This window comes from Python bivittatus, unplaced genomic scaffold (genome assembly GCF_059951505.1).
Source record: "Python bivittatus isolate LINGU-HERP-01145 unplaced genomic scaffold, Pbiv_v1 ctg000700_np1212, whole genome shotgun sequence".
Lineage (NCBI taxonomy): Eukaryota > Metazoa > Chordata > Lepidosauria > Squamata > Pythonidae > Python > Python bivittatus.
Genome location: NW_028277098.1, coordinates 56211158 through 56239140, shown reverse-complemented (window position 1 = coordinate 56239140; position 27983 = coordinate 56211158). Strand labels below are relative to the sequence as shown.

Sequence of the window (27983 nt, the reverse complement as noted above, 5' to 3'; positions counted from 1 at the left end):
AAGTTTATTATTTTTCAAAACTATTGCAACAAACATGGATATAACAGACCATTACAGTCATCTCTATTCTCTCATTTTTTAAGAAAAACTAAACATTATATAAATTGCATATATGTGAAAAACATACAGTACTGAATTCAGTGACCTATAGATGAACAGTTACTTAATCAAGTGTAGGTAAAAGTTAATCAGATAAGTGCTTATCTAAGATTCATTCTAAAATGGTGAAGTAATATGATCAGTATGCAATATTTCTAACATTTCTAAGTTACAGTTGCATATTAGAATAGGCAAGACAACTGCATAACCTGATAACAAGATATTTAGAAAATTGTCTAAATTAATATAGGGTACACTCCATAAACATATTTAAAAACTATAGTATACTGATAGATTTCTGCCCCATCAATAGGGTCTCTGAAGTGATAGACACAGAAAAGGGTTAACACACAAGATAAACACCTTAATCACCAAGTGGTTCTCCTCTTTTTTTTTCCCTAGCTAACACAGGTCCTTTTTACTAGATACTTCTTAAACAAAGGTAATGTAGAGGACTGCTGGCTGCTTGTCACCCAAGGCAGTGATATACAGTGGGGCAAAAAAGTATTTAGTCAGCCACCAATTGTGCAAGTTCTCCCACTTAAAAAGATGAGAGAGGCCTGTAATTTTCATCATAGGTATACCTCAACTATGAGAGACAAAATGGGGAAAAAAATCCAGAAAATCACATTGTCTGATTTTTAAAGAATTTATTTGCAAATCATGGTGGAAAATAAGTATTTGGTCAATATCAAAAGTTCATCTCAATACTTTGTTATATATCCTTTGTTGGCAATGACAGAGGTCAAACGTTTTCTGCAAGTCTTCACAAGGTTTTCACACAGTGTTGCTGGTATTTTGGCCCATTCCTCCATGCAGATCTCCTCTAGAGCAGTGATGTTTTGGGGCTGTCGCTGGGCAACACGGACTTTCAACTCCCTCCAAAGGTTTTCCATGGGGTTGAGATCTGGAGACTGGCTAGGCCACTCCCGGACCTTGAAATGCTTATGAAGCCACTCCTTCGTTGCCCGGGTGGTGTGTTTGGGATCATTGTCATGCTGAAAGACCCAGCCACGTTTCATCTTCAATACCCTTGCTGATGGAAGGAGGCGTTCACTCAAAATCTCACGATACATGGCCCCATTCATTCTTTCCTTTACACGGATCAGTCGTCCTGGTCCCTTTGCAGAAAGACAGCCCCAAAGCATAATGTTTCCACCCCCATGCTTCACAGTAGGTATGGTGTTCTTTGGATGCAACTCAGCATTCTCTCTCCTCCAAACACAAGTTTAGACCAAAACGTTCTACTTTGGTTTCATCTGACCATATGACATTCTCCCAGTCCTCTTCTGGATCATCCAAATGCTCTCTAGCAAACTTCAGACGGGCCCAGACATGTACTGGCTTAAGCAGGGGGACACGTCTGGCACTGCAGGATTTGAGTCCCTGGCAGTGTAGTCTGTTACTAATGGTAGCCTTTGTTACTTTGGTCCCAGCTCTCTGCAGGTCATTCACTAGGTCCCCCCATGTGGTTCTGGGATTTTTGCTCACCATTCTTGTGATCATTTTGACCCCACAGGGTGAGATCTTGTGTGGAGCCCCAGATCGAGGGAGATTATCAGTGGTCTTATATGTCTTCCATTTTCTAATTATTGCTCCCACAGTTGATTTCTTCACACTAAGCTGCTTGCCTATTGCAGATTCAGCCTTCCCAGCCTGGTGCAGGTCTACAATTTTGTTTCTGGTGTCCTTCGACAGCTCTTTGGTCTTGGCCATAGTGGAGTTTGGAGTGTGACTGTTTGAGGTTGTGGACAGGTATCTTTTATACCGATAACAAGGTCAAACAAGTGCCATTACTACAGGTAACAAGTGGAGGACAGAGGAGCCTCTTAAAGAAGTAGTTACAGGTCTGTGAGAGCCAGACATCTTGCTTGTCTGTAGGTGACCAAATACTTATTTTCCACCATGATTTGCAAATAAATTCTTTAAAAATCAGACAAAGTGATTTTCTGGATTTTTTTCCCCATTTTGTCTCTCATAGTTGAGGTATACCTATGATGAAAATTACAGGCCTCTCTCATCTTTTTAAGTGGGAGAACTTGCACAATTGGTGGCTGACTAAATACTTTTTTGCCCCACTGTATGAAGAAAATCAATAGCTCCATTCAAAATAGTCATATAGCTATAGGAAGTCAAGCCTCTTCTGAGGCAGGCTTGACTTCTGATTATATCCTGGACATGTTTATGTTGTTTTCTTAGCAACAATACAAAAGTAGTTTGCCACTGCCTACTTTTTTTCTGAGATTGTCTGGTGATCTTCCATCCAAGGATTAACCAAGTCTGATCTTGTTTAATCTTTTTTGGGATTACAAAAGAATTTTAGAAAGCAGAGCAACTAAAATGTCTACCCCATGGAAACACTAGTTCATACAGTATTTTCACTTTATTTGAATTGGCCACAAGCCCACTAGTGTTCCATATCATTTGCAAAACAAAGAGAAAGTAAACCAGGCAGCACTGTAATGACACTTTTATTAAAATCAGTGGGAGTTCCTGAATAAATATACTTGCAAAATCAGAAATTCACCTTTATAGATAATAGATATTTTGAATTTTCCAGGATCCTACAGCAGGGCTCATGTTATTTAATAATTGTATTATTTTTGTTACTGTTGCCTATGTTTAGGTTTGTTTTAAATTGTTTGTAATCTCTGTAGGCCATCTAGAGTTGCACTGGCAATTGAGGCAGTTAATAAATTGATTAAATACATAAATCCTCTTTTCCTTGAAAATAATGTGGCCCATAACAGTAGTTCCTTGCAATGTATTTTTGATTTTGGAATTAGGTAAATTTGACTGTAATAAATTTATCCGGTATAAATTTATACTGGATATTATCCACAAGACTAGATATTTTAGAATGATATCTAATGAAGATTTTTCTGCTGCCAAGGGGCAATTGTCCCTTACCTCCAAATGTCCTCAAAAGCTAGTCTAGACGCCCCCACAATCTTCTGGGGTAGATTTTAAAGATATGAGTGGAGCAGGACAGAAAAAAGTCTCATCCACAAGCAGAAATCTACTTGCATGACACTCACTTTCACTATATAGTAAGTACCTAGTTTCTGCGGTTTTATAAATTGCTCTACCTTGTCCCTTCACTTACGTTGATTCAAAAGGTCCTGAATGCCACCAAACATCTTCTTAAAAATAGCAGCTATGCCAGCACTCATGTGACAATCCTCACTAATACAATGAGCCAAGGAATCTGTTTTTGGACAAGTAAAAAGGTCTCCCTGTACATATTTAATCTGATTAAAAATGAAACAGAAGATACAATACATGAGATATAATTTCAGAGCTAGAACAATGTAAGGCAATATATATAAAGAGAATATCATAACTTAAGCTGCTGATAGCCTCACATAAGAGACTCTTAATGCTATGAACCTATATGTATTTACTCAAATTCCCACTATATAATAGGACTTATTTTGAGATACGCACAAAATAAAACAATGAAACTTAATGGAATTTATTTCCAAAAAAAATACGTGTTATTGTGCTCTCAGTAACATATTGTTGTTAGCATCCATAAACTGAGCTTAACTGCTGGTGACTTCATACAGTTCATATAGTTTTCTAGGCAATAGTACTGCACTGGCTTGCCACTGCTGCCTTCTCAGACATTTTCTTGATTTCCTACAGCCCTGGGATTTCTTGGCAACCTCCTATTCAAGTAGTAATCAGTCCAATGTCATTTAGCTTTTTTTTTTTTTTAATTCAGCCACAGCTAGTTACGTTAAAATTGGGCATGAGTGTCTACTATAATACAAATTCAAACGAGCTTCTCTAATATCTGAAGGATCACTTTTCCTGGTATATATCCACTCAAGCATTAAAGTCTCTGCCCTTTCAAAGTTGTACATCATGCAGAGAAACTGGAGAGGCTCTTCTAAGTGTAACACCTAGATTCAGAATCCTCCTCCTCTTGGAGATTTCATACTATGTTGGCTTTATTTTAGTGTCAGCTTCTAACCTGTTTTTCTGTTGAAAGCTCTGTATATTTTGGATTACTGGTTTGTTTTGTTTTAATGAGATATTTGTTATCACAATACTTTTTACTTCTTCAAGATATGCTTGTCAACCACCTTTCTTATCTTTAAATTTGTGTTGGGACAATTGAAATTTTAATTTTTGTTTTGAAGCATGATCGTAACTCTTTTTCTTCGGAAGAAACTTCCATTAAGGAATAATTTTCTTTAAGCCTTCACTGGAATCACTAGACTGACTTACAGGCAACTATAGTTAAAACAGGCACAACTGACTGGTTAACTTATTTTGGAAACAAAGTTCTACAGCTGCTGAGTTGGGGTATTTGTGGACTCTGTGAATGGCACTCAGGGAATTTATAAAATGGGGGATTATCCCACCAATACTTTATAGAGGTACCACTGAATATTTTCTTTTCTAGATAGCAGAATTTTGTAAGGAAACATACTTCCTTTTAAATATATCAAGGAAATCATAATTATAAACCTTTAGGGGAGTAATAGTTTTATCTCATGCTACAGAGGTCTAAGGCTTTACACCATACAAAAAAATAGATTTTGAGATAATGGGAAGCCTCCTTGTATAGGCTCATGCTGCAATCTATTCTGGGAGCTGCATGTTGTAGCATAAAATCAATGTAAGTATTCCATGATAACAATCAATGTCCAATTTATGCTGTAAACATGATGCTAGAAAAATCTTCAGTTAGTTACCACAGTGTCTCTTACTGCAGAACTATAGGCACAGTTTCTGCCTTAATGATCTACTGTAGTACTGGATTAAGGGCATATTATCTGTGACTGAATATAAACAATTCTTAAACCTCCATTATCTGTATCTATACAAAAAGGTAGTCATACAAAAGTTCAAGGAAAGGCAAGTGAGCAGTCCTTCACCTTGTATAATTATTTCCTCTTAGCATCCTGCAAGGGAGAAACTATTTGGAAGAGTTTTCGTCCTTACGGTGCAATTTAATATGTCATAGAAAAGTGATCTTGTTCACAAAATACACTTAAGTGAAGCTCAATCAGGCCACATTAAATTTCATATAATTTGGAATTTCATGTCACTGTGATTTTCAAGCATGATTTATGACTTAGCAAACACAGGCTCTGTACAACATGCTTAAACCCATAGCCTGTAAGACAATGCAATACACATGGAAACCAATACATTCCAGACATTTACACTAATGCCCTTAGACTCCCTGCCTCACTTTTCTTTTAGCATATTTATTTTTAGCTGTGCCTCTTGGCCCCACAAAAATTCTACTAGATAGTAGCCACTTTGTTAAAAGGAAAGTCTCTTATGGTAGCCATCTTGTAAGTGCATCAATCACAAAATCACTCTTGAAATTCCACATGCACTCTTAGCACAAAAAGGCTGGCTATTTCTGGTCTATAAAACTGATTATTGGTATAGACTAACTTTGAGATTTTTATACAGAGCAGGAGGAGGAACTATTTATATTATTATAGTTTTCTAACTGCTGCTTTGGGAAATTGCCAAGTAACATGGGATCAATTTTCTTATGAATCCAGTTGCGAGTGTTCTTTCTTTACTACAATGTTTTACAACCTGAGCAATCAGCTAGTCCAAGAAAGGAGACAATAGGAAGGCCAGAACTGCCAACAGCACTGGCTTACAGACACTGCACAGTGTGTTAGATAGGTAAAATATGAACATTAGTATTGAACATGGATTGTATTGTAAATCATTTGGCAGAACTATACTGGTGCCATACTAAGCTGAAATGAAACGTATAGAAAAATTTATTCCAATAGAGTTCTGCAAAAACAAAACCCCAAAATCAATCTTCCATAGCTAGATTTTTTTTAAAAAAGAGACAAGCTAATTTCTGTTATAAGAGATAAAACTATATTTAGAATTTAAAACTGAATTGCAACAGATAAAAATAAACTCCACTACGAACCCTTTCTTCATTTCCAGAAATCCGGGTGCTAGCCATAACTGGGTGGATCACGGTTTGTTTGTTTTTTCAGCTATAAGGACTAGAAAGGAATATAGTTTTCATATTCATGGCGGGAAAAGCAAGCAAAGAGAAATGACTACTACAAAAAACTTTAAATTTTTGTAAACCCAAAACCACTAAATACGAATCAGGTCACTAAGTTACGTAGCGATAATCTTGCCCTCCCCCGCACAAAAAAAGTTTTGGTTTTTTTGCAGTCTCTGAGCCTTTTTCTTTTTAACACATCCCTCGCCTTCTGCGTCTGAGAAGGAGAGGAAATGGGTCGCAATCCTCACAGCACAGGCCCTATAAAGGGCCACGAAAGCGTTGCTTTTGCGACAATCGACGGACACCGAAACCCTCCGAAGCCGCACCAAAGGGCGGGAGGCTGCCTCCCGAGGCGCCTCCACGACACCGCGTCGTTTTCCTCAGCCCGCCCCCGCCCGCGAATTCCCTTGGCCAGCAACAGCGAGAGGAAAAAGAACCACACGGGCCGCCAGCCTAGACATACAACGGCTGCAACCACGGCTTCACCTCCCACTGAGTTCTTAGTTCTGTTATGACAACCCTCTTTGGGAGGCCCTCTTAAACAAAAAGCACAAAATGGCACCCTCCGCGCGGGCCTTTCTAGGAAGAGGCTCTATGGCACCGGCCGAGAGCATTCGGTGCATAAAGAAGGGGGCCGTGAGGTGTCATTGAAAAAAGCTTTTGAAAAAAAATTTGCCCCGCACATGCGTAGAAAACCCATCTCAAGAATAGAAGGGTTGAAAGAGAATAGAAACGGCCTAAACGCACCCGCCAATTCGAAAGAAGCCAACGCATGCGTGCAGTTTTAAACCAGCGCAAGCATCCGCGGGAGGAACTTTTATACGGCGCCTGCGCGAGGGCACCCTCGCCTTCTCTTTGTTGAGCTTCGGGGGTTGGGCGCCATTTTGCGCGGCGGCTGAGTGGAGGCGCTGATTGGGTTTCGGGGACCGGTGGCGGAGCCAATCAGAGCGGGACCCGAACCGGGGGAGCAAGGCACGGTGAGTTCGAGCAGCCAATATGGAGCCCCCGAGCGCCGGCCCAAGAGCCGGGATTGGCGGGGCCGAGTGGCCAGTCAGAAGGCCGCGCGCGGGCTAGGGCTGGGCGAGCGCTGGGGCAGCGAGTGGCTGTGGCCCGTTGGCGCCCGGAACCTGCATCGAAGTGGGATGTGTGGCTGACGTGGGAACGGGGAGGTCACTCTTGGGGGCAAACGCGAATAGGGTTAGTTAGTGCCGTCTTGCTCGGCCCGGTCCCGCTGGTGCCGCCGGAGGACCTTCGGAGATGCCTTTCTGCGGCCTTCGCTGGATGAAGGGAACGAGGGAAAGCCCGTGGGGCGTTTCCTGCAGTTGCTTCACGGGGCGGCTTTCAGTGGCCTGTATAAGGGGCTCGCCATCCTGTGTTTGGCGGCCGCTGGCCCTCGAGGTCAGTTTCGCTCGCACGCCTTTCAGGGCATGGACTGTAACCGAACACCGCGGGGCACAGCGCGCTGCGTTTCTCTGTCTACCGCTCTGCCAAATTCTTGCCTCAAAAAAATTAGCCTTCGATCAGGACCGATGTTCTCGCCGAGGAGGCCTCTTCATGGCTGCTTCTTCCCATGCTGACACAAAACAAAGGGTTTCTCCTTACCTATCGTGTTACGATTATGCTAAGATAATTGGAATCTGCCTCAGATGAAAGCCACTGCTGGTTGTGCCCAGTATAGGCTCCTTCACATATTACAAATGTATATTGCATAGGCTGACCCATAACCCGAGAGAGGCGCCTTTCAATGAACGGTGGATTTAAGGCATGTTTTCTTCTCTCATGTTAGAATATGCATATGGCAATATTCTTTTTTTTTTTTTTTTTGGTGAAGTCTCTTTATGTACTTCCTGTAGGAAAAGCCGTATTTCCCTGTTAAATTATTTAGTGGCTTTAAACATGTTTCCATATGATAAAGAGGGCTACAGTATATGGCCTCTCCTTAAATACAATGTTAGGGAATAATAGATTTGTTTTTTGTTTGTTTTTTTACTTTGGGTTTTATTATCTTCCGTGTATATTTATATATTGCTGAACATAAAATCTTAGGGAGAGCATGCTTTGTAGTCCAGTCTAGAATTTTCAAAAAGGGAATGGATTGAATTACTGGCTTGTTTAAAAAAATAAAATAAGTTATCAAAATGTTATAACTATTGTTTATCTGCAAGTAAGCTTCAAAATATAGTTAAAATAGAGAAAGGAATGTGATATTTCAAATGTAAGACACCCTAAGGTACAATAGTTTTCAATTAGCTATCTCTCTGATTTGATAAATGTGATCATTCTTGTGCTAAAAACAAAAAGGGTAGAATTTAGTAAGTGATATGAAACATCACAATCATATAGCATGCTAGTCTCCTCTTTGGCCTCACAACTGAATTCAGAAGGAAGTCTGCCCCATTACTTCTGATTTCAGCTTAGTAGTAGGATTTGCTGAAATAGTGTGTCTTGTACAAATACACTTGATGAAAAACAATTTCAGTTTCTTGACTAAATTAGTACTGGCAGTCTCCTGCAAGATTAGTCAGAATATATGAATATTTGAATGCTGTTTAACTACCTGAATCACTCTAGTCCCACTCCTGCTGGATTCGACCTACTTTATGCTTGGCTGTGCTGGAGGAACTTACACTACTTCAGTCTTTCCCAATTCTGATTCCCTCCGGATATCCCTTATTTATCACCACCATATCTTTACCTATAGTGGCTGGGAGAGGCAAGCCAATATGTTAGAGCTGTTGAGTAGAAAATTGCACTGTCTGGTATTTGTTGCTGACTGTTTTAAAATCCTGTCCAAGAGGGTGTGTTTAAATGTAAACCAAAGTTTCCCTCTGAACAGCTTTGGGCTTACCTTGCCTATTGTTGATGTGGGGGTAAAATGAGGAAAGACCCTGTGTATATTCCCTCGAGTTCTCAAGAGGATAGGCAAGATATAAATTTAATAATAAATGCAGTAAGTCCCATAGTAACTCAAAGAAATTTATTGCTACCTGATAAGTGGGAGGAGAACCCCCGCTTCCTGAACTTCTGGAGACCCAGAACTTTCACCCAGTCATCTGCCCCTGTGCCACCACTAATAGTTTCCCTTTCCAAACTCCCAATTTCTGCTTCACAGAGAAACTCATTCTTCATTTTCTGATTTCAGTTGGGCCCACTTCATATTTACAGTACTTGATTTCTTGAAAATCCACTGTTTAGTGGGATATTATATCTTAATTAGAGATTTTTGCTTGTGCCTGAGGGTTTATATGAGCACATAATTGGAAGTAGGCCTATTGAGCTTGATGAGAGTTATTGTAGTATAAATATACATGGGATTGAACTACATACAAAGTTATCATCTGTAGAACAAAAGCAACTCCAAGAATCACAGTCTAGCCCATATACACCAGGATCTTTTTTCTCTTGTTTCTGGCAGTTAAAATAAACTTTTTTTTTTTTTTAACAAAATCTGTCTTTATTTGTTATCAAGGAAAGGGTTTCTCCTAACAATAGAAAAATGAAAAATTACTCATCCAGCAAAACAAAAAAAAGTCATCCAGCAAAAATGTGGATATGTTACAATGTAGAAAAAAAGATAACAGAAATTTAAACAACCACAAAAATCTAAAGCACTTCTAATAGATTAGAATGCTCTAGGTTAACATTTTGTTTTACTGATTTTAACCTGAGCATCAAAAGCCTTTGTAAATAGATTAATCTTGCATTACTTTGAAGATAATGCTCAGGCTTGTCTCAGAAAAAAATCCCCATGGTGAACCTGTTACAGCATCTTTATGTAGAACAGTGGTCCTCAACATTCCAGGGCCCATGTTCACACTGAATTTTGAGAGAATGCTGATACATTGCTCCTTGGGTTGCCACCCTTTTCCCAGATTCAGTTAAAAAGGAACCTCTTGAATTTGTGCATTTTTATATGCCACCACTCCCAAATACCAGCAAATTTCAATTGCTGTCAATATTTATAGAATGCATATTAAAAAGAATAGAACTCCAGGTGTAAAACCTCAAATGATTTTTAACCTGAGACATCAAAACAAATGTAAAATAACTCATCTATAGACGCATAGACCTCTGACTTATAATTGGATGGTGGTTTCTGAGGAACCTTGTAAAAATAATATGTTGATGATGTTAGTACTGGAAAGTACTGGTACTGTTATTTTTATGACCTAGGGCTGGACAATTTGCACCTTAACCTTTCCAGCCCCCTTTTTGCAACCCTTGGAGCCCCCTCTAACCATGATTGCAAAAAACTGTCAGCAAAGGTTTGTGCCATTTTAAGATAGTAAATGTGTGTAAACTGTAGAGTGAGCCATAAAATAAAGATATGTCAAATTCTCCCCTAAACCTAATCCTGCCCGTATCTGTAATATAGTTCAGCTCACTGTGCAATCTTCTCCTACTCCAATATTAAATGCAGCCTTTGGCCCTCAAAACGTTCTTCATCCCAGTTTAGTCTGTGAACATTGAGACGATCTATAAAATTGTGATGATTTGGGAGGGTCCCATATGAAACTAAATTCAAGGGGAACCATTTCAGTGAATCTGTTTTATCTGCCTGTGCACTTTATTTTTGCATCCTGCCTGTGTGCATCTTTGCTCTGCCCATGATGCTCTGTTTTTTTCTTCCTAATAGCTCCTAATAGGCTCCTTTCCTTGATGATAATGTCCTAGTCTGGGGAAAAGTTGCCTGATGAATTTCCGGGCTTCTGTTATAGATTTGCAGTAATTAACATCAGAACAGCCTTAGCACACGTGTAGTAATTTCATTTCCAGTTTCCTAAAAAACATATCTAACAAGAGGTCAGGTTAGCAAATAACAAGCTAGACAGTACCTGTTGAAGTAAGGCAAACTTGAAGTGTTATATTTATCATGAATGAAATTGTATTCAGAATTTCTGCATTCCTGTAGAATGCCCTATGTAGAATAGTTTAGACCTGGAAATGTCCTATTATCTGATGATGAGGATGCCCTTTGAAATTCTTGTTTTACAAAGAATTCTTGCTTCAAATGTTTGGTGCATGGTTTTGGAGGTAATTATGAAATTCTCTGCAATAGGATATTCAGTATATTGAAATTAAATGTAAAATTAGATATTGGTTTTTTTTCTAGGATAGTTCTCTATATTTTCAGTTTTTTTCTAATTCGTATTTTAATCAGACTGATTAAACCATCAAACCTGATGGTTTGCTATCTGATTTAGATTTGTTTTAATACTGATAAGCTGTAAGAAGTTATATGAAGAAGAGAATAGGTGCTACTAAAGACTGGTACATAACTGCTGATTTTAGGCTTTCTAAGCAGGAGTAGGCTCACATGTACCATAATGCATTGCCCATCATAAGTGGTTAGTACTGGATTAAGGAAATAAGCAGTTGCTTTAGCTTTTTTCTTGGCATCCTGATATTTCTGAAAGGACCTTGTTGGGTTAAGCTGATAGGTACAATTTTTATAAATGGGATCTTTGGATGGTAGGGAGATTTTGTTAAGATGTCTTAACTAGTGGGGTAAGGGGTTATTTTACGGTTCCCAGATGAATTGCGCTCTCAATCCACGCTGACAGTAATGTTCTGTGATTTCTTTTAGGTTTCTGCGGATTGGATAAAGAATTGACACAGAAAAATATGGAGCAGTACACCACAAACAGCAGTAGCTCAACAGAACAGATAGTTGTGCAAGCTGGACAGATACAACAACAGGTGTGACAGTTATTTGTACTTCAGATTTCAGTATGTTGGTTCTTAACAGCATTAAGTGCCAAGGAGAATAGGTACTTCCTTACTGATTGTTAGAGCTGTGCAAAATATTTGGTGACCTTTTTTGCTGCAAAAGAAGCACCACTCCTTCAAGTGTAAAGGCAATCATGTCCCCACCAAATGTCTTTGCCCAGTCATATATGCGCACAGAGGACACTTCTTACAGGATTTCTGCCAAAGTGAACTGCACCTCCATGTGGTTTGCACAGCTTTGCAAGGACCCATATGATCTTTATACATTAAAACATAATTATTAAAACTAAATGGTGTATCTTTCTTGGCCAGCCCTAATACTGATGTAATCATTTGTTTTGCTTGTGGGAGATGTCTGCATAAAATAATTTAATATTTCATTACAGTACTACAAAGTTAGAGATCCCCTGGATTAATGTAAATAAGGTTACAGGTGGCATACTATTTTTCTTTGTTATCTTGTCTGTTTTATTAAATCTTTGTGCTTTTTTCTGAGAGAAATCACAGTTAAGGGCTACACTGATTTAGGCCCAATGCAATATCAGTGTGTTCAGATTTCTTCCATCCGTGTTCAGAGGCCTCAAGTCAGCCATCTGTTTGTGTCTTCTGTATCCTTATTTAGAGCTTCCAAACTTTGCACTGAGAAAGGGTGTACTTTCCTTCTTTTTGACCTGAGAGTAATATACAGATTGAACATTGGCAGGCCACCACATTAAGAATGGACTAGCTAGTTCCTCCTTGTAGGGCCTGTTATCCTCTCCTGGCAGTTTTTTTTTTTTTAAAACAAATCTTGTCTTGAGCTCTTCCTTTCCTCCTGCCAAGTTTCAAGCTCTTCCTGTTCCTGTTCCCAGCAGCAGGGTGGTGTGACTGCTGTCCAGTTGCAGACTGAGGCTCAGGTGGCATCTGCCTCAGGCCAGCAAGTTCAGACCCTCCAGGTAGTGGTGATCTATCTGTTGTTTTTATGTGAGCACTGCATGAATCACCCCATCACTGCATGTTTGATGCTGTGTTTGCACTGGGGCTTGAAATGGAAACAGAAAAATAGTGGCAGTTTTAATAATATGTAACATCTCATGTCCCTAGATGGGATGGAATAAACTGCTCAGCCGATTCTCATGCTGGCTGTGTGTCAAAGAAGTTATAGTTCAATATGTATGGGTGATAGCTTATTCTAACTGTAGCAGATAACAGTCGAATTAACAAAAATGTTGGAATGGATTATCCAGTTAAAAATGCATGCAGCAAACTGACTTATCTGAAACTTCTACTACTGCCGATTGAAAAAAATAGGGGTGGTGTGGGGGTGAGACAACTGTAGGCTTACCACCCTCCATAAAGACTTTTTAATAAAGAAGAATATTTTAAAATTATATGAGGGATTGTTTTCCCTTTCACCAGTGAGATATTTGCAAAAAAGAATTTTCGTTTGAGAGATGTAGTTAATGGATTATGTTTAGTACAGAAATCAAGAAAATAATATATGTTAGCTTAAGCAATATTAAAATATTGAGAAGAGAGATTTCAAACCCTGATTTGTGTTCTTGTGAAATGGTAAATGTCATGTGAACACTCATTTGTTAAATAAGGCAGAACTACTTTTACTTTCTGTTTTCCCTGCTTTTTTTAAGTGTTAGTATTATAAAGCACATTAACATCCATCTTGTAGTATCATCAAAGGTATTTTTTTCTTACTTGGATTTTTTTTTGTTTTACTAAACTTTTCAAAACAATATACAGTATTTTGTTATACTTAAGAAATAATAAAATGCTGTGGATGAACTTTATTTGATTTGTGTTGACCTACCCTGGATTTTACATTTTTAGCTCTTCTATTTTTTGTTTTGTTAGCCTTTCCTAACCTAGAATTATCCATACGTGTTGGATTTAAACTCCATAATCCCTGTGGTAATTATGAAAGTTAAAAACCAACATTTTGAAAGAGCTTTTATTTAGCCTGGCCTAAGCCCTGTAGAAAGCTTTCAGAAGAGGTTCATCTTTTTTTATGGATATATTTTAACATTTATGTTCTTCTTGGACTACCCTTTCAGTTTTTAAATATGTCTGAATTAGTTACAAGTCCACATATTCATAAAACTATTTGAGTTTCATGAAATTCAGGAGCCTGTCTTCTAAAGCTACTACTGCTACTTCTTGGTGCTTCATAGTAGTAGGAAGCGATAGAGCTGTGTAGCACTTTGGATTCAGTCTTGGGAAAGCACATGGCTGCTTTGAGATGTTGCATAGATGAGCTGTGTGCTCCAAGGCATGTTTTTGAGATGAGATTCAAGGTATTGAACAGATTTAGTAGGCAATATACATTACATACATATCTCTCACACTTTTTTTTAGAATCTTGAGAATGGGAACTTTTGTTTCAGAAGTATGCCCTCATGGTCTTATGGCATAAATGTCAATTTTTATGTACTTTACATCTAAAAGAGATAAAGAAGGATATTGTTTTGAGTCTCATTCAGATCTCATAATTTTAAGCATCTGTTTTAAAATTAATGCTACCTGGATGAAGTCTCAATCTGTATGAAACATTTGGAAATTTCTATGTGTAACTAGTGTATGTCTATCATCACTGCTCCAATACATGTCATGACACAAATACTATGTGCACATCAGGCTTTAAGTCTGCTTTATGCAATTTAAATAGCTTCTGCTTTCCTGGTAGTACAGAATCCTCAATTAAAAGGTATACAGAGGGGAGACCCTAAGACCAGTGGTCATCAACAAGGAACAAATGGGAAGGTGATTTTTACTACTGTTCTTTTTCACTCAACCCTGCCATTCCCTGAGGTTAATGAACTGAGGTGCTTATGCTGAATTGGGGAGGGGATTGTCAATTTCCCAAACTTGTGTACTGCTCTGGGTTTTCCTGGTTGCCCATCAAAGTACAAACCAGATTTTTTAAGATCAGCCAGGCTCAATTAAATGGTGTCATCTGCTGTGATAATATAACCATTAATTATGGATTATATCTTAAACTTGACACATTCTTTTGGGTTATAATGCAAAGCTGCAATTAAATTCTAAGAAACAAACTTATCAAAGTCACCTGTGCCAGCCTGTGATGATGCATGAAGTAGTCCCATTGCTGCCACACTTTGGTCGTGCTTGTCATATTTTATCTTTATCTTTTACCTTTTATTAATTTTATTATAATTTCTTTGGTTGTGAGCTACCCAGAGTTATGTTACTACTGTTGGTCGCACAGTCAGCCAGATGTTTAGACTGGATTTGGCATTTTTATCTAACTATCAAGTTGCTGTTGTTGTTGTTGTTGTTATTTTCTGCACAGTTTCTATATAAGAAGGTTTTGATGCCTGAAGCTGATTACTTTTCTGAGCTTGTGTTTCATTGTGATTCTCTTGTTTCCCATTCTTTAGGTCCAGGGTCAGCCACTGATGGTACAAGTGAGTGGAGGACAGCTAATCACATCAACTGGTCAACCAATTATGGTACAGGCTGTACCTGGAAGTCAAGGTCAGACCATTATGCAGGTCCCAGTTTCAGGATCACAGGGACTTCAGCAGGTCAGTATGCCCAAATGACAAACTAGTGTTATGCAATGCAGTGATTCTATTAAATTGGTTTTCAATCAAATCAGTTTTCAAATTGAATTGAAAAACTATATCATGAAATTAGTTGCTTCAGATTGATTCAACAATTTGGAAAAGCTTTTGTATCATTTTTCCTAATTAATCTGAAGGATCAAATCAACTTAAATTGGATCAGATGGGAGCCAATCCATACACTAACCAGCTCTGGCTAGGAAAATATCACAGGGAAGCTCAAACTTAGGTATAATGGAGGCAACCATCGCTTGTTGCTTGCCCCCATCATCTCGTATTCAAAGGTATAATATGTCTTTTACACAGGTCCTCAGAAGAGTTGTTTTTGCTAACAGATGTAAATTAATTATTTCAGTAAATCAGATTAATTCTTTTTTTAAAAAATTACATTTCTGTGAAGAAATTTCTTGCATTTTTATCCTGTGAAATAAAATAATTTTTGTGTGTCAGACAAAAAGGAAATCAGTTTCAGAGGAAGAAACATTTACCATTTTTATTGCAATAGGGCCTATCAACTTAATCTTATTGGTGCTTCCTAAAATAATTATTACTGATGGGTGAGCTATCTGTGATTCTCCAGATATTGCTGGACTACTGCTTGCATCACTTGTGATTATTGCCTGGACTTCCTCTTTGAAGGAAAAGCTTTATAAAAATAAATATAATCTGCCGCCTGAGAATGATGGAATTCCAATCACATTTTGTAACTCCAGTTACAAGATCACTAATGTAGATTCATATTGAACATCATGCAAGAATGCTCCCCTACTTGATGAAGAGCTATGTTACTATATGTTTGAACACTTATTGCTTAAGACTTCATATTCTTTTGAATTGTGAAAAAATGTCTTCTAGGAGTTTTAAAGTTTTTTTTCCGCCTATCCTTGCTCTTTAACACTCTTGCTGTAGACAGTGTATATAGTGGTGCAGACAACTCTCCCTTCAGCATTTTTATCTTTGCTTTTGTTATTCAAGATAAGTAATTTCTTTTTCCTCCACCTTTTGTTTGGTTAACAAATCAGAATAATTAGATAAAGCCATGATTAGGAATAGTTAACAGCATCTTACTCTATTTTATATCTCCACAGATTCAGTTGGTCCAGCCTAGTCAGATTCAGATTCAAGGTGGGCAAGCTGTACAAGTTCAGGGCCAGCAGGGCCAGACACAGCAAATCATCATCCAGCAGCCACAGACAGCAGTAACTGCTGGTCAAACACAGGTAGCATATTAAAAGGGGAAGAAATTGGAAAGTGGGTTCAACTAAGGGGAGGAAGGTGAATGGAACATGCAGGAGAATTGGTCTTGGCATAGTGTTTTATATGAAACCATGAAAAATCCCAAAACAATAGTTTTATGTTGCTCACTGTTTTAATCTCATGGGATGTTTGCTTCTACAGACCCAGCCACAGATTGCAGTCCAAGGACAGCAGGTAGCTCAGACAGCAGAAGGTCAGACAATTGTCTATCAACCAGTTAATGCTGATGGAACAATTCTTCAACAAGGTAGGGATTCCACACGTTGATATCCAAGTAATATCAACTGTTTCAGAATTATATGCACTCTGTTTTTTTTAATCTCTGGAACATGAGTGGATGGCTAATAAGCCCCATATAGCCCTTGGCAACCTCTTGTGCTCTCTACCATGTGCCCTTTAATAAGTATTTCCCTGCTGTGTCTGCTCTTCTGGTAGCCTGCCAGTTTCTGCTTGATGAGCTAGAGGGGAGCACTAGAGAGTGCTCCCTTCCCCAGAGCACCAGTGTTTTCCTACTGATATCTGATTGGTATACTATTTCCTAATCTCCTCAGAGCTATACTGTTATCTCTGTCCTTCACTTCAGTTTTTTAACAGACATACTTTGGTAGAGGTATGACTGTATGCACTTCCAGCAGCCTACCAGTCAGATGTAGGTGTGTATGCATAAATGTGTAAATTTGAGAGTGAATATTTTTAATCCTACTTTGTCAGAATTATAAGATGTTGGTAGTTATGAGCTTTCTGCAGTGATGGATTGACATGGCCGTTACTAATGGTGATATGCTATTTGCCGTGGTGACAGTGCTTTGGTTTCAAACCTGAAACTGCTGGTTTCTTGAAAAGTACAGGTAATCCTCGCTTAATGACCACAATAGGGACTGGAAGATTTGTTGTTAAACAGGGAAGTTGTTAAGTGAGTCACGCCTGATTTTACAACCTTTTTACAGAGGTCATTAAGCAGATCATGGTCGTTAAGCAAATCATGTGGATCCCCATTGATTTTGCTTGCTGGAAGCCAGCTAGGAAGGTTGCAAATGGTGATCATGTGACCCCAGAATGCTGCAACTATCATAAGTGTGAGCTGGTTGCCAAGCGCCTGAATCGCGATCACATAACCACGGGTGTGCTGTGATGGTTGTAAGTGCAAGGACCGGTTATAAGTCCCTTTGTTCAGCACCGTTGTAACTTTGAACGGTTGCTAAATGAATGGTTGTTAAGTGAGGACTACCTGTACATTTCATTTTCAGAAAGTCAGCTGATCATTCTAGAATTCCAGCAAGAACACAAGGATTCAAGGAATCCATGTATTCGCAATTTGGAAATGATAGTCACTCACTTCCTAAATATGTAATATGTACTACAAAATATACATTTTCATGGACTATAGGGATACAGGTGGTTGGTTTTTGTTTTTGTTTTTTAAATACAATTTAGAAGTACTCACAGTATTGTTGAAAAATTACTTGCTGTCGAGATTGAAGACTAGGTTACACTCAGCAAGGATAAATATAGGAACCTCGGGGACTAATATATATGCAGTACATCCCTAAAATAAAATATTTAAAACTGCATTAAATGTATTAAAATGTATCAAAATCATTCTGTGGCAAGTAATTACAAGATTCATCCATATTTTGTAAGGTGTTATACAGAAGCTTTGTAAGACTCCTCATTGACCATTGGGAGGTGCTGCTCAGCTGTTATCTTTCCCATAACTTCCAAATTTCATATGGCGTGTTTTATTTATTATTCATTTTTATTTATCAGTCTTGCATACCAACATGTTTCATTGAGACTCCTGGCTAGTCCCTGGCAACGCAACAAAAATACACAATGAGCGTATTTTACAGTATACAGTAAATATTAAAATATTAAAATATTAAAAAACAATACAGTAAACCAAGTAAAATTAAATCAAAACCTCCACAGCAGCACATAAACCAGTTAATTAACATCATTCCTAAAAATATTACTGGACCCTTCATACCACAGCTAAAGAAGTAGTGTCTCCTAATGATCATCAAAAGCTCTTTGGAAGAGCTCCATCTTCATCAGCTTCTAGAAAGTGATCAACAGCAGAACAACTTTAATTTCTGAGGAGGTGCTATTCTGCAGTGCTAAAGGAAATGTATCCAGTTGCCAAGATTTCTGTAATCTAACTCCCCTTTTTTTCCACTTTCTATAAATCTGGTTAAAAAGGCTATGTGAATCTAGCTGTCTTGGTTGCAAGTACAACTACTTGGAGCTTGACATTAATCTTGACAACTGGATACATTTACTTTAGCAGTGTAAGATTCCTTGATACTCTCATTAACTGCTTGTTGATGCAGTGGGGTGGTAGCTACTCATTTTTCTGATAAAGGGAGTGTGCATATGTTCCACTTGTAATATGTTGCAAACTGCATCACTTCCCCAGACTATGAGAAGTCCATAACATCTGCTTGGTTTCATTGAATTAGAACTCAGGTCTCTTTGATGTTTTTTTTTTTGGATTGAAATTGTTAGTTGTTCAGATTCAGTTCTGTAAAATTGCTTTAAAATATGCAGGAATGAAATGCAGCATCTGTCAGTGCAGCATCTCTGCAATCCTGGATAAAGATGTTTCTGTTTTAACAGATTGCCAACAGATGCTGCATTTGCATTTCACCTCAAAGGACCTTTTTGAAACGAAATCTGAAACACTACACAGCCTTAATTATGCCAGAAGCTAATGTGTAGTATGTATTTTCTGCTTACTTATGGGAAAGATATTAAAATGACAGACATCTCTGTTCCCAGCACCTGATACTCAGAAATACATTGCCATAGAACTGGAAAGCCCTTTAAGCACTTCTTATTGCACTCAATGAATCTATGTTCCATGAGTTTATTTAAGCTTATATGAAGCCTAGTGGACATTATTATATCTTTGTGGGAATGATGCCCATTATAGTTCAGTTAGCAACAAATGAAAAATAAGTTATCTCTTGTATTCTAACATTTTTTGCTTTAACAGTAAGCCATTTGGCAATCTTGAATTTCATGCTGATTTAGCTCTGTTTAGAAATACCTGCTTAATTCACATGAGGATGGGTCAGTTCAGATCTCTGCAAAAATCACATTTAAAAATATCCATAAGCATGACTCAGAATGAGGGAATAACATTTGAAATGGGACTAAATTTATTCCCTCTTTTTTTTTTAATGTGTTCTGTTCTGTTCTGTTCTGTTAAAGTTACAGTCCCTGTTACAGGCATGATCACCATCCCAGCAGCCAGTTTGGCTGGAGCACAGATAGTTCAGACTGGAGCCAACACCAATACAACTAGCAGTGGACAAGGGACAGTAACAGTGACTCTGCCTGTTGCTGGAAATGTGGTTAACTCTGGTGGAATGGTCATGGTGTGTATTGCATTTTACTCCCCCTTCTCTTACTGGGTTTTAATGTATGCCACAAGTGGGCAAATTTTGGGGCCTCCAGGAACATTGTCTATTTTTTCTCATGGCTTGTCTTTCAGTAAACTTGCTTATGATCACTAATTTTCCTCAAACTTAGCAGCAGGAGAAACAAACAAAAAAAATGTACAGCAGGGTCATTGGACGGAAGGTACATACTCATATATAAGCCAATCTGCAGATAAGCAGACCCTCACATTTTTAACTAACATACCATGAAAAATGCAGCACCCACAGATAAGCTGGCCTACATTTTTCATGGTATTTTGGTTAAAAATTCGAGGGTCTGCTTATCCGCAGATGGACTTATCTGCAACTATATACGGGAAATACGGGTACTTTAAAAAAGTATTGCTGTATATACTTGAGGATAAGCCCATCCATGGGTAAGCCAAACCTGATTTTTTAGGTGCATTTTGGCACCTAAAATTCTCGGCTTATCCATGAGTATATATAGTAATGAGATTTCCCCCTACCCCAATGATGGAATGTTTTATGGGTATGTGTGGTATATGTGAATGAGTACTTTTGAATGATTGCAAAGCCCATTCCCAGAAACATACTTGACCTACAGGACCAAAAAGGTTGCCAGCCTGATTTAAAGACTAGTTCATTCCTTTTTAATTTGATACCCCTTTGCTTTATTTTTTTTTAAAGAAATTTACCTTGATCTTTGTTGTGACACATATTTGGAATATAATTGATGTAATAGAGATATTCAAGCTACAGGATGCTTTTATGTTAATTTCTGTGAGATTTGAAGAAACACAGAATTTCAAGAATATTTTTCAGGAAATGGTTTGAATTCTGAATTCTAGGAGTCAGTTGTGTTCATTTCTCACTCCTATCTGGTCTTTCTGTGCCTCTTTGGTGAGATAACAGTTCATTTAATCAGTACATTTCCCTGCTTTGATGAAGATGGTCCCAGGTGCTGGATCAGTGCCAGCTATCCAAAGGATACCTTTGCCTGGAGCCGAGATGCTGGAGGAAGAGCCCCTGTACGTGAATGCAAAACAGTATCACCGGATTCTGAAGAGAAGACAAGCAAGAGCCAAGCTGGAAGCAGAAGGAAAAATACCTAAAGAGAGACGGGTGAGGTTATAATTTTCAGTTACTATTATAATTCATGAGACACAGAAGATAAATAGCAGCTATGCATCATTGCAATTGCTCAGTAAAAGTTCCCCACATCCATCCATAGGATTCTTTTCCCATTCATTATAATGAATCATAGTGGACTCAAAGGATATCATAGTTACAGTATAAACTGATGCCTTTTTGTTTAATGAGTTACTCCTGGGCTACACTTGTAGAAATAAATTATTGGTCTTCAAAGTCTTTCTTGGCAATTCATTAGAAGTAGATTGCCTATGTTTTCTAGTCATAGAAGTGACATACTCTTTACAACTCAGCAACAAACACTTTAATGAGGTAAAATAAATTTTAGTTGAAAATTACAGAAAAAGTTCTTAGCTGATCATAGAAGGATGTGAGAAAATGAATTGTATATGTGCAATACAATGCATTTTCACCAGGAATACAACATATTTTATTAATGCCTTGTTTAGAACGGTGGTACAAATTTTGGTTACCTCTTGTTAAGAAATATAGACTGACAACTCAATACATGAGCAAGATGTAGAAATGGATCAATTGTCCTGCCAAAAGAAGTTAGCAGTCTCTGCAACTTTAATCCTATGAACTAACGTGGAGGCCTGGTTATTATATAAGGGATTGTTAATACAAAGTGAATCCATGAATAGAGAAATGGATTCTGAACACTTAAAGTATAATGCTCAAAAGTATTAACCATAGAACAGTTTTGTTTCAGTAAACCATTTTTACTGAACCGTTCTTTTTTCTTCTCTCATCTTTCTAGCCAAACAAATCACTTCCCCCCAAATACCTTTCATTCTTCTCAGATCTTTGTGCAGTCCTCTCCTTTATTCTTTCTCCAAAGAGGCCAAGGGGCTAGAGTTAGATAAAATGCCTCAGAAGTCAAATACTGAAAGAAGGGAAGAAGCCCTACTGAGATGCCCACACTTACTCTTTCATTCTCATACATCCCAGGTTGACTAAGCAGCTTGCATGTCACTCCAGATACTGTCCTATTCTTAGTTGAAGTAATACTCAGTCCATTTGGATACCAGGCTCTGGGTCTCCAGGTATCTACTTATAGACAGCCTTACATAGGTCTTCAGGCCCCAGATTTTCTCTTTACTGATCAGTTTGGGGAGTAATTGTACATTTGCTGGAAAGATGGCAGTTCCCAGATATCCTTGTTTTATCATCTAGAGAACTGGGAAAAGAAGGCAGCAGCCGTAGGAAATCTACACCAGTCACCCCTATTTTAAAGCAGAATTCAGTTGTTTGATCAAAAAATACAAGTGTTGATATCCTTTAATGGTTATACAGCCTGAAACATTTGATCCCTAAACATACTGCTTTCCTTTATGAACCATCTGATGTTTCCATTACTGAAAAGGGAATGTTGGATAGTATATGCAAAGACCAAATGGGCTTTTGTTGTTATCTCTCGTCATCAATCCAGCCTAGTTGTAAAAAATGCTAGTTAAAACTAGTGGAACAAGTTAATTACAATTCATGTCCTTTAGTTCTTTAGGTCTGGGAGGTCTCAGCACTATATTTTGAGAAAGTTTCTTCTTCCAAACTAGGTAATACTGAGGATTTTCCCCCTTCCTTTTTTAGCCTTAGCATTATTCTAGCCTTTTCTCTGAGTTTTTTTGTACCTAGTCTCTACTTAATAAAGATGGATGGATGGATGGATGGATGGATGGATGGATGGATGGATGGATGGATGGATGGATGGATGGATGGATGGGCAGGCTAGCATTATATAAGGTGTGCTTTCATCTCTACAATTTTGTAATTGTATATACAGAAATATCTTCATGAGTCCCGACATCGACATGCAATGGCAAGGAAACGAGGAGAAGGTGGACGTTTCTTTTCTCCAAAAGAAAAAGATAGTCCCCATATGCAGGTAAATGAAACTATGTATGTATGTATGTATGTATGTATGTATGTATGTATTTAAGCGGCCTTCATGGATAGGTGCTCCTAGTTTACCACTTAAGATCAGCCAGAAACAAATTCAGAATTCTTGGATATTTTTTTTCTCACTTTATAAAGGATGTAAATCTGGATACTTATTATAAGTTACAAGAAACTATGGAAAACGTAAGTAATACACCCCAGAAAACAGTCATCTCCAGGTAAAAGCTGGATTAGAGAAAGTCAGTGTCTCAACTTCAAAAGTTAAATTTTCTAGAAAATGCCTCTTGTGATGGCTGATGTATGCCACTTAACCATTAAAATGAGTGTTTTAAAATGAGTATATTTGGCACACTTTAATTTTCTTATATATGTTTAAATTCTTAAATAAAAAATTTGTTTTGTTAGTGCATTAATGTACGGGGAATTTCAAAAGCAGTGTCATTGGTCATTTTGCAACTGGTTGTGACAGAAATCATCCTTAATTGTAAGGGTGATCTGATTTGCTTTGCTTTATAGAATAGCTTAAAAATTTAAGGTTCTGTTATTCATGGTGTAATCCTGCTAATTACATTAGGAATCATAAACCCTATGTTTCTGAAGTTTGAGTAGTTGGAGGGTCTTAAAATATCAGTGACAGGAGTGCACAAATAGGTTTTGTTTCAAACCTGAAGAAAATACATTGTGGTTCAGGAGTTTGGCTGAACCATTTTTGGTAGGTTACAGTCTGGACAATCCTAGAACAAATCTGGAGGGATCTTATAGAGTGAGTAGGGCAATACATCTTACCCCATCTCTCCTTCTCCTCCGTATGGTTTACATGGCACTCTGTTCTCCCACTGATCTTTCCAGTGCCTTCTGTTCCCCACCTCCCCATAGCCCTTGACTTCAAGGGTGGCATGTTCAAGAGAGGCTGTTCATGCATAGGACATTTTGCCTGCTGCTCATTGGGTTTAAGTCAGTTAAGTAGGCTTAGTACCTCTGAGGATTGGGTTCTACAGTAAGCAGCGTCAACAGTGTTCTATCATGCTCTGAAATACTTTTCACATTGTATCTTATGATCATGAAAGATTGTAGTACTTCAGATCATACTCATTCATAACAGAGATTGCAGGTACAGAAGATCCGGTTCTAGTTACTTTGTATTTGATACTGAGGCATAGTAAATATTGCATTTCCCATTTTGCTTGAAAAGCTGTTTTTCTTTGTATTTTCAGAGTAGCAAACAAGTGATGCCATATTTTTTTTTTTGAGAAATAGAACCATCAGTTTAAACAAGTGCCCTCACAATAAGCCATTCCTTCAGTATGACACCACAACTTCCTTAGTGGGTTCTCTGCAAAACACTGATATTGCCTTCTTTCACACATTTCATAATTCAGGAGCAAGTTAGAATTGTCCACTGGAAGATGCTGCCTTGTGTGCAGGAATCTAAAAAACAAACCTCCCCTTCTCCTAGTCAATTAGAATGACAGGGCCAGAGACATTGCAGCTGGTTGAACAAGTGAATTGCAGCAGGGTACCACCTCTGTGTATAATACTATTGTTTATATAAACAGCAAAGAACACCAAGGAAAAATCTGGGAGGAGCAGATTCTGTCCTGGGAAGTCAGGGACAGATGCTGCCTGTCTCCTGCCAACTGGCCATCCCTTAAACATACTGTATCCTACCTTGCTAGATGTTGAAAAACATGTTGATTCATACTGTCCAAATAGTAAGCTGAGATCTAGCTGGATCAGTGTGAGTACCACATTCCAAGTAAACCGTATAATGAATCCTTCTCTAGATAGTGGGTTTCCTTGAGGCAAGTTTCTGTCACTTCTGATTTGTACTATAGCAACATAATGTCTGCCTTTAAATAGCATGTGGCTTTTGCTTGTGTTTAGATACTATGAAGTAAATAACAGAGGTTACAAAACCTTTTTTTCCCCTGTACAGGATCCTAGCCAGGCAAATGAAGAAGCTATGACACAGATGATTAGAGTATCCTAACAACCAACTAAATAACAAAACATCTGGACAAATATCTTGTGTCTCTGCAATTGTTCCCTCTCCTTCCTATCAAATCAACTTCTGAATGGGAAAATTTGCTATATGCACAACCTTGTTCTTTTTCAGAACAAATACTACACTCGCAGTGAGTGATTTGTTTTACATGCAGTGGACTCGATCAACTGAAATACTAATGGACTGTCCATTCACCCTTCTTAGACCGGGGATTGAAAAGTCTGGCTCGAGGGGCCTTTAACATTCTTGGCAGGACAATGGCCCAGCTTGAAACTGCCACTGCCTTAGCAATAACTGATTTGTTGACATAGGACAGCTATACCATGTGAAAACCATGGGATTTGAACCACACAGAAATACTCATGCTTGGAACAGCTAGAGTTGACATGTTCTGTTTTCTCAGTGTGATTTTTCTGGTCTCTCACAGACTCCACTTTTTATTAGAATTGTTATTACTTTCTGGCAGCATAACTTTCTATTGTTGAAGCATAATCTCTCATAAAATCTTGACAAGATGCTGAAAGTTTTCTTTGAAATACTGCCCACCATGTATCCATCTGGGACAAAATTAATCTCTTCTCTCAAAAGTATTAGGAAAGTTAGTTGTAAAGCCTTAGGAAATGTAAGCTTATTCCAGTGGCTAAAGAGATTGCATACTTGCACAGGGAATGGCCATGAGGGATAGGGAGTGAGCTGATTTTGTGGCTAGCAAAATGTTTTGTAATTGAATTGTGCTTTTGAGTTAAAGGTCACTAACTTGCTCTCCTAAAAACTGGTTATGCAGGCTGTGGATGTCTCCAGTTATGCAGACCAATCCTCTGCCTGGATCCATTGATTTTCTGTGATCAAAGGATTATATGCAGTACTGAACTGTGAACTTCGGTCAGTATGTAAGGACCATATCATTCCTCTAACCAAACCATAACTCTGTATATGCTGTCAAAGTTCAGGCTGTTTTGAATATGAAAATATGAACTGTCGTTTCAAATTTTATATATAATGCACTTTGTAAATCTAGCATTTAATTCAGAATCCATTTTTTCCTGTTGTGAAGAGCTTTTTCTTCCCCTTGGTCCTGTCCATAATAGGTTTATGATTTGTCCTTATGCAAAAAGGCAAAACCATGTTTGTTTTTTGCAATCTCACTTGATCATTCAGATTTTGACATCAGATCTGAGATTCATTCTGTCAAGTATCGCCTTGTTTCCTTTATATCTCTTTCATTACTTATTTCAGTAAATGCCAAGAGGTCTGCTTTTGTATGTTCATGGGCTTCTGTTCAGCCCTTCAGTTGCTCAGCAAAACTGAGAATGGAGGAGTATTGGAGCAGGTCTGTTATGGAAAACAGTGCAGTGAGTTTCACACAAGTGCTGCATATAAAAAGTAGCCTGGAAGTTGACTTAATCTTGTTATGGCTTGGAGAAGTCTGCCTTCACATAATTCCTTTTTTATTATTTGAAATCGAAAACAGTTCAGGAGGCGATGAAGAGAGTGTGTGTAAATGCAAATTATTGCTACATGAAAAATTCAAACAGCTGACATTCAACAGTGATGCAAACCTTTGGAATTAGTTTTACCAAATTTCAACTTGAAGTTGGGTGTGAACCGAATTTTATGCAATTGCTGGTCACATGCAGTTCAGTGCTCCAACTTAAGCTCTTGGCAGCAAAGAGAGATTTGTTTCATTTGGTATCTGTAAAGTCCTGTTTAAGCCTGCATTGTAGGTTGTACATTTATAAATCTGTTTGTTTTCTTCAGTCTTTCTGTTCTTTCCTTTACATTGTCATTATACTGGGTATCTGATTATTGTGTTGTTCTTCAGCTGGCTGCTTCAACATGTAGCATTTCTCTTCACTGATTTAAATAATAAATATCTGATTGGGATTTAAGTGATGGCATTAGTGAAGGAACAATGAATGCTTTGGTGGGGGGGGGGATTTTCTTTTTTACCATTGCTGTATATTGGCCTTCCTACACCATGTGCCCTCCAGATGTATTGGGTCCACAGCTCCCACAGTTCTCATTGACAATACCCAAAGGCCATGCTTTCTGGGAATTCTTGGGATTCTGGTCCCAAAATATCTGTAGGACATCAAATTCGGGGAGGTTGCTGTAAATATTAAAAGCATTGATGCATTCTGAAATAATGCTGAGTGAGGGGAAGATACAATATAGTTTGGGTTAGAGATTTTTCTCCCCATAAATTCCTCTTTTCAGCTGTCATTTTATTACTACATACTGGGGTATTAAGAGAATCAATGTTCTCCTAATTCTTATATATATTTAAAACTTAACAATACATTTGCAACTTAAAACTATCTAACCATTGCAACCTTTCCATTCATTGAAAAATACAAACAAACAAAATCGGTCTTTGTGATATCTGTATGTAGATGATGCAGAAACCTATTTAATTTTTGGTCTTTAGAAAATTCCTATAGTTAGATTTTTTTTTTCTGTAATGGTGAAAATTACCTGATAGAATCTATTATTCCAATGCTTAAATTTCATGTGTGTAAGACAAATTTATTTCAAACTGTTTTTTAATCTTGGGAATCTCAAACTACAAGATGATGCAAAATGTTTTGTTCTCAAGTAAAAATTAAAGTAGAGGTAATACCAAATGTAAATTCTTAAATAGAAGTGAAACGTCAGACCATGAAATGCTTAATTGGGAGTAGATTTAAGGATAAAGCTGTAGTTGGTTTGAGGAAAGTGAATTCTTCTTTTGAATTAGAAAGCACTGGAACATGAGCGTATATAAAGCGGCTTGATACTTAGGGGTGGAATAATAACCCCCAAGTGATGCTTTTTCCAATATTTTGCATGTAAAAATCCTTTTTTTTTTT

The 27983-nt window shown here is 37.9% G+C and overlaps 2 protein-coding genes across 16 annotated transcripts in view; one reads left to right on the top strand and one right to left on the bottom strand.

The window, feature by feature from the left end:
- Positions 1–6994, bottom strand: part of OARD1 (O-acyl-ADP-ribose deacylase 1) — an 11838-nt gene extending 4844 nt beyond the window's left edge. The window contains exons 1-3 of one of the 6 annotated variants that reach the window (XM_015891564.3): positions 6860–6994; positions 6026–6104; positions 3206–3350 (exon numbers count right to left, since the gene is read on the bottom strand). In XM_015891564.3, coding sequence (XP_015747050.1) covers positions 3206–3350; positions 6026–6061 — 181 coding nt within the window. In that variant the 5' untranslated portion in view covers positions 6062–6104; positions 6860–6994. Of the gene's footprint in view, positions 1–3205; positions 5896–6025; positions 6554–6575; positions 6661–6859 lie in introns of those variants that run through there. The other 5 variants (XM_007423000.3, XM_007422999.3, XM_015891563.3 and 2 more) reach the window with 5 other exon arrangements.
- NFYA (nuclear transcription factor Y subunit alpha) lies at positions 6956–27983 on the top strand. 10 transcript variants are annotated; one of them, XM_088153457.1, is made up of 10 exons: positions 6956–7089; positions 11700–11812; positions 12697–12777; positions 15235–15381; positions 16509–16640; positions 16819–16924; positions 19891–20057; positions 21030–21203; positions 23014–23115; positions 25066–27983. In XM_088153457.1, exons 2-10 carry the CDS (start codon positions 11738–11740, stop codon positions 25117–25119), a joined length of 1038 nt encoding a protein of 345 aa, XP_088009583.1. In that variant the 5' UTR covers positions 6956–7089; positions 11700–11737; the 3' UTR covers positions 25120–27983. The 10 variants fall into 10 exon arrangements, with proteins under 10 accessions (XP_088009583.1, XP_025019025.1, XP_025019026.1 ...); XM_025163257.2 differs by having other exon boundaries at positions 12697–12780; XM_025163258.2 differs by having other exon boundaries at positions 12694–12777.

Coding starts and splice junctions, on each gene's coding strand:
- NFYA (XM_025163256.2), top strand. CDS start 11,738: ATGGAGCAGTACACCACAAACAGCAGTAGCTCAACAGAACAGATAGTT. Junction 12,781..15,234: donor AAGTTCAGACCCTCCAGGTA/GTGGTGATCTAT, acceptor CCCATTCTTTAG/GTCCAGGGTCAGCCACTGAT. Junction 21,204..23,013: donor AAATACCTAAAGAGAGACGG/GTGAGGTTATAA, acceptor TTGTATATACAG/AAATATCTTCATGAGTCCCG.